At 36.5% G+C, this 11,779-nt stretch overlaps 2 protein-coding genes and 3 long non-coding RNA genes across 5 annotated transcripts; 2 read left to right on the top strand and 3 right to left on the bottom strand.

Moving 5' to 3' along the window:
• Positions 1-670: 670 nt before the first annotated feature.
• On the bottom strand, positions 671-1,656 carry LOC147058538 (beta-microseminoprotein-like). The gene is made up of 4 exons (XM_085910378.1): positions 1,591-1,656; positions 1,227-1,311; positions 1,017-1,122; positions 671-931 (listed from the first exon to the last, which is right to left on the bottom strand). Exons 1-4 carry the CDS (start codon positions 1,591-1,593, stop codon positions 802-804), a joined length of 324 nt encoding a protein of 107 aa, XP_085766504.1. The 5' UTR covers positions 1,594-1,656; the 3' UTR covers positions 671-801.
• Positions 1,657-2,811: 1,155 nt separating this feature from the next.
• Positions 2,812-3,564, bottom strand: LOC147058537 (uncharacterized). The gene is made up of 4 exons (XR_015065928.1): positions 3,474-3,564; positions 3,303-3,387; positions 3,125-3,230; positions 2,812-3,036 (listed from the first exon to the last, which is right to left on the bottom strand). It is a non-coding gene; the product is annotated as an uncharacterized LOC147058537 (long non-coding RNA).
• A 2,051-nt stretch (positions 3,565-5,615) lies between these two features.
• On the top strand, positions 5,616-6,365 carry LOC147058536 (small serum protein 2-like). Its single transcript, XM_085910329.1, has 4 exons — positions 5,616-5,714; positions 5,801-5,885; positions 5,958-6,063; positions 6,136-6,365. The coding sequence occupies exons 1-4, from the start codon at positions 5,712-5,714 to the stop codon at positions 6,263-6,265; spliced, it is 324 nt and encodes a 107-aa protein (XP_085766455.1). The 5' UTR covers positions 5,616-5,711; the 3' UTR covers positions 6,266-6,365.
• A 2,041-nt stretch (positions 6,366-8,406) lies between these two features.
• Positions 8,407-9,157, bottom strand: LOC147058535 (uncharacterized). Its single transcript, XR_015065927.1, has 4 exons — positions 9,067-9,157; positions 8,896-8,980; positions 8,718-8,823; positions 8,407-8,629 (listed from the first exon to the last, which is right to left on the bottom strand). It is a non-coding gene; the product is annotated as an uncharacterized LOC147058535 (long non-coding RNA).
• A 1,840-nt stretch (positions 9,158-10,997) lies between these two features.
• On the top strand, positions 10,998-11,730 carry LOC147058534 (uncharacterized). The gene is made up of 4 exons (XR_015065888.1): positions 10,998-11,079; positions 11,166-11,250; positions 11,323-11,428; positions 11,501-11,730. It is a non-coding gene; the product is annotated as an uncharacterized LOC147058534 (long non-coding RNA).
• Positions 11,731-11,779: the final 49 nt, after the last annotated feature.

Genomic DNA, 11,779 nt, shown 5'->3' with positions numbered 1-11,779 from the left:
TTGTCATTGTGGAGTGTTTTGTCGATCCAAAAAAAAAATAGTTAATTTTTAATACGGACGATCTTTATCAGAACTAAATAATATTGCTGTACCACCAGAGAGGGAAAAAAAATCTCAACATCACGTTATAACAGATAATTAGTCATCATCTTTCAAGATACATTTTACAGAGAGCAATACTGACACCTAGCGGATCTTAATAGACTAGATAAAGATCAAGTCAAAATAGCTCTTACTACACATTAACCCAGCACCAGCTCTTACAGTAAGTAGTGTGTTTATATTTCACCTTAACCCCTTTTTTTGTTTTTTTCCCCTAAACTTCCAGTCAAAGACACTGGGTTCGGAGCAAACAAACAAAAATTCAAGGTTACCTTAAGACCACCATATAGATAGTCTCTTTCACACAAAATTAATTCTGCACAGGACTTCTGTCAATACAGGTACAAGGTTTTTCACAAAAGTTCCAGGGACTACAAACCGCAATTCCAAATTAGGCGAAATAATATACACAACCACAAAATCAAAAATAATAATAATATGATATAATAATAATAATAATAATAACATATATATAATATGTAATATGTCTTGTCACCGTGGGATAGTAGGAATCAAAATTTTAATCTCTTTGTGTGTCTTGACATGTGAAGAAATTGACAATAAAGCAGACTTTGATTTTTATTCATTTCCATGCCCTTGCGAAAATACATCACATCTGATTCTTCCATGCAAAATTATTGTATTACATGAGCCATTTTTTTTGGGTTTATTTTTTTAGCGTGGGATATCGTTTATATGTCACTTCACTACTCCAGCTAAAACTGGACATTCAATAGATGGGTCATCTTTCTTATGAACTCTGTATTGACATGCCGCTTTGTCGAAAACAGATACGCAGTCATCAGGGAACCTTGTGGGAGTGCTATACCTGCAAATAAACAGAACACACGCTCAACAACATCAAGCTCTGCACAGATAAAAACACTCAAAAAACTTGTGACCTATCAATTTACCCAGAGCAACACCCGCTGCAGGAACAATCCATGCAATCACTGTTTCTCCAAGAAGAGCCAACCGGGTACCATTTGTTATCGACTTCATCCAGGCAATGGGTTGCACCTGCAGTACGTGGTTACAAGCAACATTTGCCAAACTATACATGCTGAATTGTTTCCATTCACAAAATGGCACGTAAAAATCAATCGATAAATAATGTTTTTTACCTGGTTGGAGATCCCGGCCCCAGCAAGAACCGTTTGACTGTGGCAGCAGGACACACAGCAGCAAAGCCAGAAACAGGTATGATGTCTAAAAAGGTTTTTGAATCAGTATCAGCAAAGTCGTTAAAGCAACTCAGTGTGCTCCACACATCAAAAAGCACATCTTTAATAGATTAAAAAATAAACAACAACTGAAGACATTTGCAACCCAAATATATTTAAAAGCAAAAAGCGCAAACAAAAAGATTTTTTTTTTTGACTGAATCACTACAGAATGGAATTCATTTTAAAATTTGAATAAAAACTGAAAAGTGTATATATATAATTGTTAAAAAGAAAAACAAGCCTCCCAAAATGTTTGGTTTACCATTGTTGCAGTAGGTAGGTCTCATCTAAGACAGGCTAGGGCTGCAAAGGATTTTTATAGTGACGGTCACAGGAAGGACCTTTGGAATTATGGTAGTGGACCTCATACAGCCAACAGAAAAAAAAAAAAAAAGTTTTGGGAAATAATACTGTATTTACAGACAACAACAAAAAAGTCCTCAAAGTTCCAAGTGGTGGTTGCTGACTTAAAGTTGTGGTATAATTTTACCTTGTTAAAAGTTCCTTTTTCACTTAGTAAAAGTCATTGCATACCAACTACAGAACTTGAATGAAGCTATATATATATAATAATCCAGTGAACTAGTTTTCAGATGTTTGCTCTTCAAATTCTCGAAATCAGACTCCAAAAAATCCATATCAGACCAGCCCTCATTGAGTCACCAAATAAAATGTGGATTTTGTGCGTTCAATAAAAGCAGGCTGACTGGAACTGCTTTTATTTGTTCATGACCTTCAACCTTGACATTCCCATCATAAGAAAAATAGGCCAAAATGCATGTCGTCGAACACTGAGGTGGCAAAGACGACACGCAGGCTGCTGACACATAAACCACATGCATGTTCCGTTCATACGGGTACACATTATTGTTCTTGGCAAGCTGGCTTTTAAAAACAAAACAAAAAAACATGCCTTGAACATGCCCTTAGACGTCTTCCCTCCTGTGTTCTGACCGACACCCGGGGGCGAAAAGAGCATAACCATCCGAGCCAGTCCTCAGGCTCCCCAAGTCTGCATTATTTTATTGCAATGTTTTTCCTGATTCAGATTTCTTTCAAGACGACAGTTAGACTTCACTTTGATGGTTAATGCAGTTATTGCAATTTTGTTGTTTTACATGTTATGTTGTTTTATATGTAAAGGGTTTTTATAGTGACGGTCACAGGTAGGACCTTTGGAATTCGGGTAGTGAACGTCTTTCTGTCAATACAGTCAACAGAATTTTTTTTTTTTTTTAAATCACACGCCGTACAAAGTTTTTGGAAATAATACCGTATTTTGAGACAACAAAAAAGTCCTCAAAGTTCCAAGTGGTGGTTGCTGACTTAAAGTTGTGGTATAATTTTACCTTGTTAAAAGTTCATTTTTCACTCATTAAAAGTCATTGCATACCAACTACAGAACTCGAATGAAGCTATCTGAAGATTTTGGATTTACAGTATACATTTCTTGTCATAGAAAATACAAAGACTCCAACTGGCTGATGCGTTTTATTCATTTCCACTTTGATCTCATGACATTTTTCTCTCCTTAGTTGTTAAGTGGCCTTGTTGTTTTGCAAGTCTGCTCCGTCAATATCCTTCCCAAAATTCGAACCAACCTTCACATGAAATCGATGAGTCGTTTTTCTTGTGCACTTTGTATTCACACTCTAGTTTGTCGAATACAGACTCGCAGTCCTCGGGGACCTGAATGGGAACGCCGTACCTGCAAAGAAGCAGTCCACATCAAATAAACAACTTTCCTACAGAGATCAAAACATTCGGAAGAAAATAAACGAGATCCTTCAACTTACGAGGAGCAACAACCGCTGCAGGTGCAACGCATGCACTCACTGTTACTCCAAGACGAACCTACCGCGTGCCACACATTGCCAGTCGGATCCAGGCACTCTGTTGCACCTGCATGGATAGAAAGAATGCCAGCATGTTTGGGGGAAAACGATGGACATGACTTTACAGTATTCTCTTTACCTGGTGTCACTTGAATTCGATAGCAGAGGCCATTTACCAGTGGCAGCACCGCACACAGCAGAAAAGCCAGACACAGATATGTTCTCTGAAGAAAACAAGATTTTCACAAACAGAGCATAAGGTTTATTAAATGGGTTAAAAAAATGAATCAAACACACAAGTTAAATTTACCATCGTGGCAATAGAAGTCAAACAGAGGCTCGAGTACCAAACGTGAAGGACAGCTGAAGATTTATATCGGGCCAAGTTGGGGGTGTTTCTGGTCACCACTTCTTTATGTCAACATCGACCGAGTCACGTGTTTGGCCATAACATACATACTTCTGGACTTTAAAAAGCAGAATCAAAGTTCCTTGGCAAAAAAGATTCACATATATAGATATAACACTCATGTAGTTAAGATTTACCTAGATACTTCTGCTAACAATATATGGCATGATGTAGAACAAATAAATGCTCTTCCACAGAAATACCAGCATCTAGTGGCGGAGAGTGGAATTGCCACTCAACTAAGCACTAGGTTGAAAAAATAAATTGGTGCCACTAAAAAAAAAGTCATGAAATAGAAGAAACTTTGATACATATATTTACATACATTTATATTTTTTGTTTGAATACCGATTTGTTCGAGAACAGGGACGTTCGAAAACCGGGGCTCCACTGTACACACACAAGGGGCTCCAGTGTACACACACACACACACACACACACACACACACACACACACACACACACACACACACACACACACACACACACACACACACACACACACACACACACACACACACACACACATATATATATATATCTTATCATCCAGTCCTCTCTATATATAATAATCCAGTCAACTAGTTCTCAGAAGTTTGCTCTCCAAATGATCGGAATCAGACTCCTAAAAGTCCATATCAGACCAGCCCTCATTGATTCACCAAATAAAATGTGAATTTTGTGCGTTCAATAAAAGCAGGCTGACTGGAACTGCTTTTATTTGTTCATGACCTTCAACCTTGACATTCCCATCATAAGAAAAAAAAAATATATATATATATATTTATAATATTTATTTATTTATTGTAAAAACGTTTTGCTTTGACTTCCCTACATTTAACTACATGAGTGTTATATCTATATATGTGAATCTTTTTTGCCAAGGAATTTTGATTCTGCTTTTTAAAGTCCAGAAGTTTGTATGTTATGGCCAAACACGTGACTCGGTCATGTTGACATAAAGAAGTGGTCTACCAGAAACCCCCCCAACTTGGCCCTATATAAATCTTCAGCTGTCCTTCACGTCCTCAGGCTCCCCAACAATAGCGGTAGCAGTTTGCATTATTTTATTGCAATGATTTTCCCTATTCAGATTTGTTTCAAGACTACAATTAGACTTCACTTTGACGGTTAATGCAGTTATTGCAATTTTGTTGTTTTATATGTAAAGGATTTTTATAGTGATGGTCACAGGAAGGGCCTTTGGAATTCGGGTAGTGAACCTCTTTCTGTCAATACAGTCAACAGAATTAAAAAATATAAATAAATCACACGGCGTACAAAATTTTTGGAAATAATACCGTATTTTGAGACAACAAAAAATTCCTCAAAGTTCCAAGTGGCGGTTGCTGACTTAAAGTTGTGGTATAATTTTACCTTGTTAAAAGTTCCTTTTTCACTTAGTAAAAGTCATCGCATACCAACTACAGAACTTGAATGAAGCTATATATATATATATATATATATATATATATATATATATATATATATATATATATATATATATATATATATATAATAATCCAGTGAACTAGTTCTCAGATGTTTGCTCTCCAAATTATCGGAATCAGACTCCAAAAAATCCATATCAGACCAGCCCTCATTGATTCACCAAATAAAATCTGAATTTTGTGCGTTCAATAAAAGCAGGCTGACTGGAACTGCTTTTATTTGTTCATGACCTTCAACCTTGACATTCCCATCATAAGGAAAAAATAAATAAATAAATAAAATAAAATAAAATAAAAAAAAAAAAATATATATATATATATATATATATATATATATATATATATATATATATATATATATATATATATATATATATATATATATATATATATATATATATATATAATATTTCTTTATTTATTGTAAAAACTTTTACTTTGACTTCCCTACATTTAACTACATGAGTGGTATATTGACAATTCCCGTACAGATGAATCTTTTTTGCCAGGGAACTTTGATTCTGCTTTTTAAAGTCCAGAAGTATGTATGTTATGGCCAAACACGTGACTCGGTCGATGTTGACATAAAGAAGTGGTGACCAGAAACACCCCCAACTTGGCCCTATATAAATCTTCAGCTGTCCTTCACGTTTGGTACTCGAGCCTCTGTTTGACTTCTATTGCCACGATGGTAAGTCTAACTTGTGTGTTTGATTCATTTTTTTAACCCATTTAATGAACCTTTAGCTCTGTTTGTGAAAATCTTGTTTTCCTCAGAGAACATATCTGTGTCTGGCTTTTCTGCTGTGTGCGGTGCTGCCACTGGTAAATGGCCTCTGCTATCCAATTCAAGTGGCACCAGGTAAAGAGAATACTGTAAAGTCATGTCCATCGTTTTCCCCAAAACATGCTGGCAATCTTTCTATCCATGCAGGTGCAACCCAGTGCCTGGATCCGACTGGCAATGAGTGGCACGCGGTAGGTTCGTCTTGGAGAAACAGTGAGTGCATGGATTGTACCTGCAGCAGTTGTTGCTCCGCGTAAGTTGAAGGATCGCTTTTATTTTCCTCCGTAAGAAAGTTGTTGATTTGATGTGGACTGCTTCTTTGCAGGTACAGCGTTCCCGTGCAGATCCCCGAGGACTGCGAGTCTGTCTTGGACAAAGTGGCATGTCAATACAAAGTGTACAAGAAAAACGACCCATCCATTGAATGTGAAGTTTTCGGGGCAGTGGGAAAATGACGGAGCAGACTGGCAAAACAACAAGGGTACTTAACAACTAAGGAGAGAAAAATGTTATAAGATCAAAGTGGAAATGAATAAAAGACATCAGCCAGTTGGAGTCTTTGTATTTTCTATGACAAGAAATGTATACTGTAAATCCAAAATCTTCAGATAGCTTCATTCAAGTTCTGTAGTTGGTATGCAATGACTTTTAATGAGTGAAAAATGAACTTTTAACAAGGTAAAATTATATCACAACCTTAAGTCAGCAACCGCCACTTGTAACTTTGAGGACTTTTTTTGTTGTTGTCTGTAAATACGGTATTATTTCCCAAAACTTATTTTTCTTTTTTCTGTTGGCTGTATGAGGTCCACTACCCTAATTCCAGAGGTCCTTCCTGTGACCGTCACTATAAAAATCCTTTGCGGCCCTAGCCTTTCTTAGATAAGCTCTACATACTGCAACAATGGTAAACCAAACATTTTGGGGGGGCTTGTTTGTCTTTTTAACAATTGGGGGGGTATACACTTTTCAGTTTTGATTCCAATTTTGAAATGAATTCCATTCTGTAGTGATTCAGTCAAAAAAAAAAAGAGCTTCTTTTTGTTTACGCTTTTTGCTTTTAAATATATTTGAGTTGCAAATGTCTTCAGTTGTTTTGTATTTTTTAATTTTAATTTTTATTATTAAATTATAATAATAATTGTTATTTAATTAATAATTTATTTATTAATTTCATGATTGTAGCAAACGGGTATATTTTGCTCTCCGAATTATCGGAATAAGACTCACATCAGACCAGCCCTCATTGAGTCACCAAATAAAATGTGGATTTTGTGCATTCAATAAAAGCAGGCTGACTGGAACTGCTTTTATTTGTTCATGACCTTTAACCTTGACCTTCCCATCATAAGAAAAATAGGCCAAAATGCATGTAGTCGAACACTGAGGTGGCAAAAATGACATGCAGGCTGCTGACACATAAACCACATGCATGTTCCGTTCGTACGGGTACACATTATTGTTCTTGGCAAGCTGGCATATAAAAACCCCAAAAAACACCCCTTGAACATGCCCTTAGACTGGAGAGAAGCACGTCTTCCCTCCTGTGTTCTGACCGACTATGTGTTGACACAACAGTATATAATTGTATTGTGTAATAATGAGTTGCGATTTCCCCCCCCCCCCATTCCCCTAACTTACGAAATTGCCTTTTGAGTAATATTTCAGGACATTTGAGGTATTTATGTATTAAGAGCGAGTTATTTATTGAAAATTTATAAAAGTTTGTCGATTTGCCAATCGAAGGCACCTCCGACAACTCTTCGCTTTGGCCTGGACATCCACTTTTTGATTTCTATATTATGTATTTTATGTGCCCTCTTTGCATCCATTGCAGCCTGGTGATCCTGAAAGGGGGATCCTTCCATCTGTGGTCCCTTCTCAAGGTTTCTCATTTTTCCCCTGGTAGGGGTTTTTTCGTTTTTCCTTGCCCTTTTGGGAGCCCAAGATCAGGGGATGCTTTGAGAATAATTGTCAATTGATTGTCTATGTGAAGCCCTTTGAGACTGCTTGTGATTTAGGGCTATACAAATAAACTTGACTTGACTTGACTTGACCGACACCCGGGGGCGAAAAGAGCATAACCATCCGAGCCAGTCCTCAGGCTCCCCAACGATAGCGGTAGCAGTTTGCATTATTTTATTGCAATGTTTTTCCTGATTCAGATTTCTTTCAAGACGACAGTTAGACTTCACTTTGATGGTTAATGCAGTTATTGCAATTTTGTTGTTTTATATGTTATGTTGTTTTATATGTAAAGGGTTTTTATAGTGACGGTCACAGGTAGGACCTTTGGAATTCGAGTAGTGAACTTCTTTCTGTCAATACAATCAACAGAATTTTTTTTTTTTTTTTTAAATCACACGCCGTACAAAGTTTTGGGAAATAATACCGTATTTTGAGACAACAAAAAAGTCCTCAAAGTTCCAAGTGGTGGTTGCTGACTTAAAGTTGTGGTATAATTTTACCTTGTTAAAAGTTCATTTTTCACAGTCATTGCATACCAACTACAGAACTCGAATGAAGCTATCTGAAGATTTTGGATTTACAGTATACATTTCTTGTCATAGAAAATCCAAAGACTCCAACTGGCTGATGGGTTTTATTCATTTCCACTTTGATCTCATGACATTTTTCTCTCCTTAGTTGTTAAGTGGCCTTGTTGTTTTGCAAGTCTGCTCCGTCAATATCCTTCCCACAATTCCCACCAACCGTCACATTCAATCGATGAGTCGTTTTTCTTGTGCACTTTGTATTCACACTCTAGTTTGTCGAATACAGACTCGCAGTCCTCGGGGACCTGAATGGGAACGCCGTACCTGCAAAGAAGCAGTCCACATCAAATAAACAACTTTCCTACAGAGATCAAAACATTCGGAAGAAAATAAACGAGATCCTTCAACTTACGAGGAGCAACAACCGCCGCAGTCACATTTCATGCACTCACTGTTACTCCAAGACGAACCTACCGCGTGCCACACATTGCCAGTCGGATCCAGGCACTCTGTTGCACCTGCATGGATAGAAAGAATGCCAGCATGTTTGGGGGAAAACGATGGACATGACTTTACAGTGTTCTCTTTACCTGGTGTCACTTGAATTCGATAGCAGAGGCCATTTACCAGTGGCAGCACCGCACACAGCAGAAAAGCCAGACACAGATATGTTCTCTGAAGAAAACAAGATTTTCACAAACAGAGCATAAGGTTTATTAAATGGGTTAAAAAAATGAATCAAACACACAAGTTAAATTTACCATCGTGGCAATAGAAGTCAAACAGAGGCTCGAGTACCAAACGTGAAGGACAGCTGAAGATTTATATCGGGCCAAGTTGGGGGTGTTTCTGGTCACCACTTCTTTATGTCAACATCGACCGAGTCACGTGTTTGGCCATAACATACATACTTCTGGACTTTAAAAAGCAGAATCAAAGTTCCTTGGCAAAAAAGATTCACATATATAGATATAACACTCATGTAGTTAAGATTTACCTAGATACTTCTGCTAACAATATATGGCATGATGTAGAACAAATAAATGCTCTTCCACAGAAATACCAGCATCTAGTGGCGGACAGTGGAATTGCCACTCAACTAAGCACCAGGTTGAAAAAATAAATTGGTGCCACTAAAAAAAAAAAGTCATGAAATAGAAGAAACTTTGATACATCTATTTACATACATTTATATTTTTTGTTCGAATACCGATTTGTTCGAGAACAGGGACGTTCGAAAACCGGGGCTCCACTGTACACACACAAGGGGCTCCAGTGCACACACACACACACACACACACACACACACACACACACACACACACACATATATATATATATATATATATATATATATATATATATATATATATATATATATATATATATATATATATATATATATATATATATATATATATATATATATATATATATATATATATATATATATATATATATATATATATATATATTATCATCCAGTTCTCTATATAATAATCCAGTCAACTAGTTCTCAGAAGTTTGCTCTCCAAATGATCGGAATCAGACTCCTAAAAGTCCATATCAGACCAGCCCCCATTGATTCACCAAGTAAAGTGTGGATTTTGTGCGTTCAATAAAAGCAGGCTGACTGGAACTGCTTTTATTTGTTCATGACCTTCAACCTTGACCTTCCCATCATAAGAAAAATAGTACAAAATGCATGTACCGTAATTTTTGGACTATAAGTCGCGTTTTTTTTTTCATAGTTTGGGTGGGGGGGCAACTTATACTCAGGAGCGATTTATATGTGGGGTTTTTTTTCAAAAAAATTGACTTGATCATTAACACATTACTTACTAGTACAGTTGATCACCTCACATATTATTTTTAATACACTGAAAAAACGAATAAAGCAATTCACACTTTAAAGCACAATATTCAAGTTCATGAAACAAATAAACAAAACAAAAAAAAACAACTGAAAAAGAAATATAGTTATTTTCAAACTAAACTGAAGGAGGGTGATTTAAATTTCACCATTGGCCGTGACGCAACAACTGGGAGGTGAAAGTGCTGTTTTTTTTAGTTTTTAAAAAGCACAGGTCTAGTGAAGAGAACTAGAGTGCTGTTGTGCTTCTTATATATATATATATATATAATAATCCAGTGAACTAGTTCTCAGATGTTTGCTCTCCAAATTATCGGAATCAGACTCCAAAAAATCCATATCAGACCAGCCCTCATTGATTCACCAAATAAAATGTGAATTTTGTGCGTTCAATAAAAGCAGGCTGACTGGAACTGCTTTTATTTGTTCATGACCTTCAACCTTGACATTCCCATCATAAGGAAAAAAAATAAATAAAAATAAAATAAAATAAAATAAAATAAAATAAAATAAAATATATATATATATATATATATATATATATATATATATATATATATATATATATATATATATATATATATATATATATATATATATATATATATATATATAATATTTATTTATTTATTGTAAAAACGTTTTGCTTTGACTTCCCTACATTTAACTACATGAGTGGTATATTGACAATTCCCGTACAGATGAATCTTTTTTGCCAAGGAACTTTGATTCTGCTTTTTAAAGTCCAGAAGTTTGTATGTTATGGCCAAACACGTGACTCGGTCGATGTTGACATAAAGAAGTGGTGACCAGAAACACCCCCAACTTGGCCCTATATAAATCTACAGCTGTCCTTCACGTTTGGTACTCGAGCCTCTGTTTGACTTCTATTGCCACAATGGTAAGTCTAACTTGTGTGTTTGATTCATTTTTTTAACCCATTTAATGAACCTTTAGCTCTGTTTGTGAAAATCTTGTTTTCCTCAGAGAACATATCTGTGTCTGGCTTTTCTGCTGTGTGCGGTGCTGCCACTGGTAAATGGCCACTGCTATCCAATTCAAGTGGCACGAGGTAAAGAGAATACTGTAAAGTCATGTCCATCGTTTTCCCCAAAACATGCTGGCATTCTTTCTATCCATGCAGGTGCAACACAGTGCCTGGATCCGACTGGCGATGAGTGGCACGCGGTAGGTTCGTCTTGGAGAAACAGTGAGTGCATGGATTGTACCTGCAGCGGTTGTTGCTCCGCGTAAGTTGAAGGATCGCTTTTATTTTCCTCCGTAAGAAAGTTGTTGATTTGATGTGGACTGCTTCTTTGCAGGTACAGCGTTCCCGTGCAGATCCCCGAGGACTGCGAGTCTGTCTTGGACAAAGTGGCATGTCAATACAAAGTGTACAAGAAAAACGACCCATCCATTGAATGTGAAGTTTTCGGGGCAGTGGGAAAATGACGGAGCAGACTGGCAAAACAACAAGGGTACTTAACAACTAAGGAGAGAAAAATGTTATAAGATCAAAGTGGAAATGAATAAAACACATCAGCCAGTTGGAGTCTTTGTATTTTCTATGACAAGAAATGTATACTGTAAATCCAAAATCT

The sequence above is a fragment of the Syngnathus leptorhynchus genome, chromosome 4 (assembly GCF_054491065.1).
Source record: "Syngnathus leptorhynchus isolate UIUO chromosome 4, UIUO_Slep, whole genome shotgun sequence".
NCBI classification, from domain to species: domain Eukaryota; kingdom Metazoa; phylum Chordata; class Actinopteri; order Syngnathiformes; family Syngnathidae; genus Syngnathus; species Syngnathus leptorhynchus.
The sequence above is the reverse complement of the archived record's forward strand: the minus strand, read 5'-3'. Positions and strand labels throughout refer to the sequence as shown.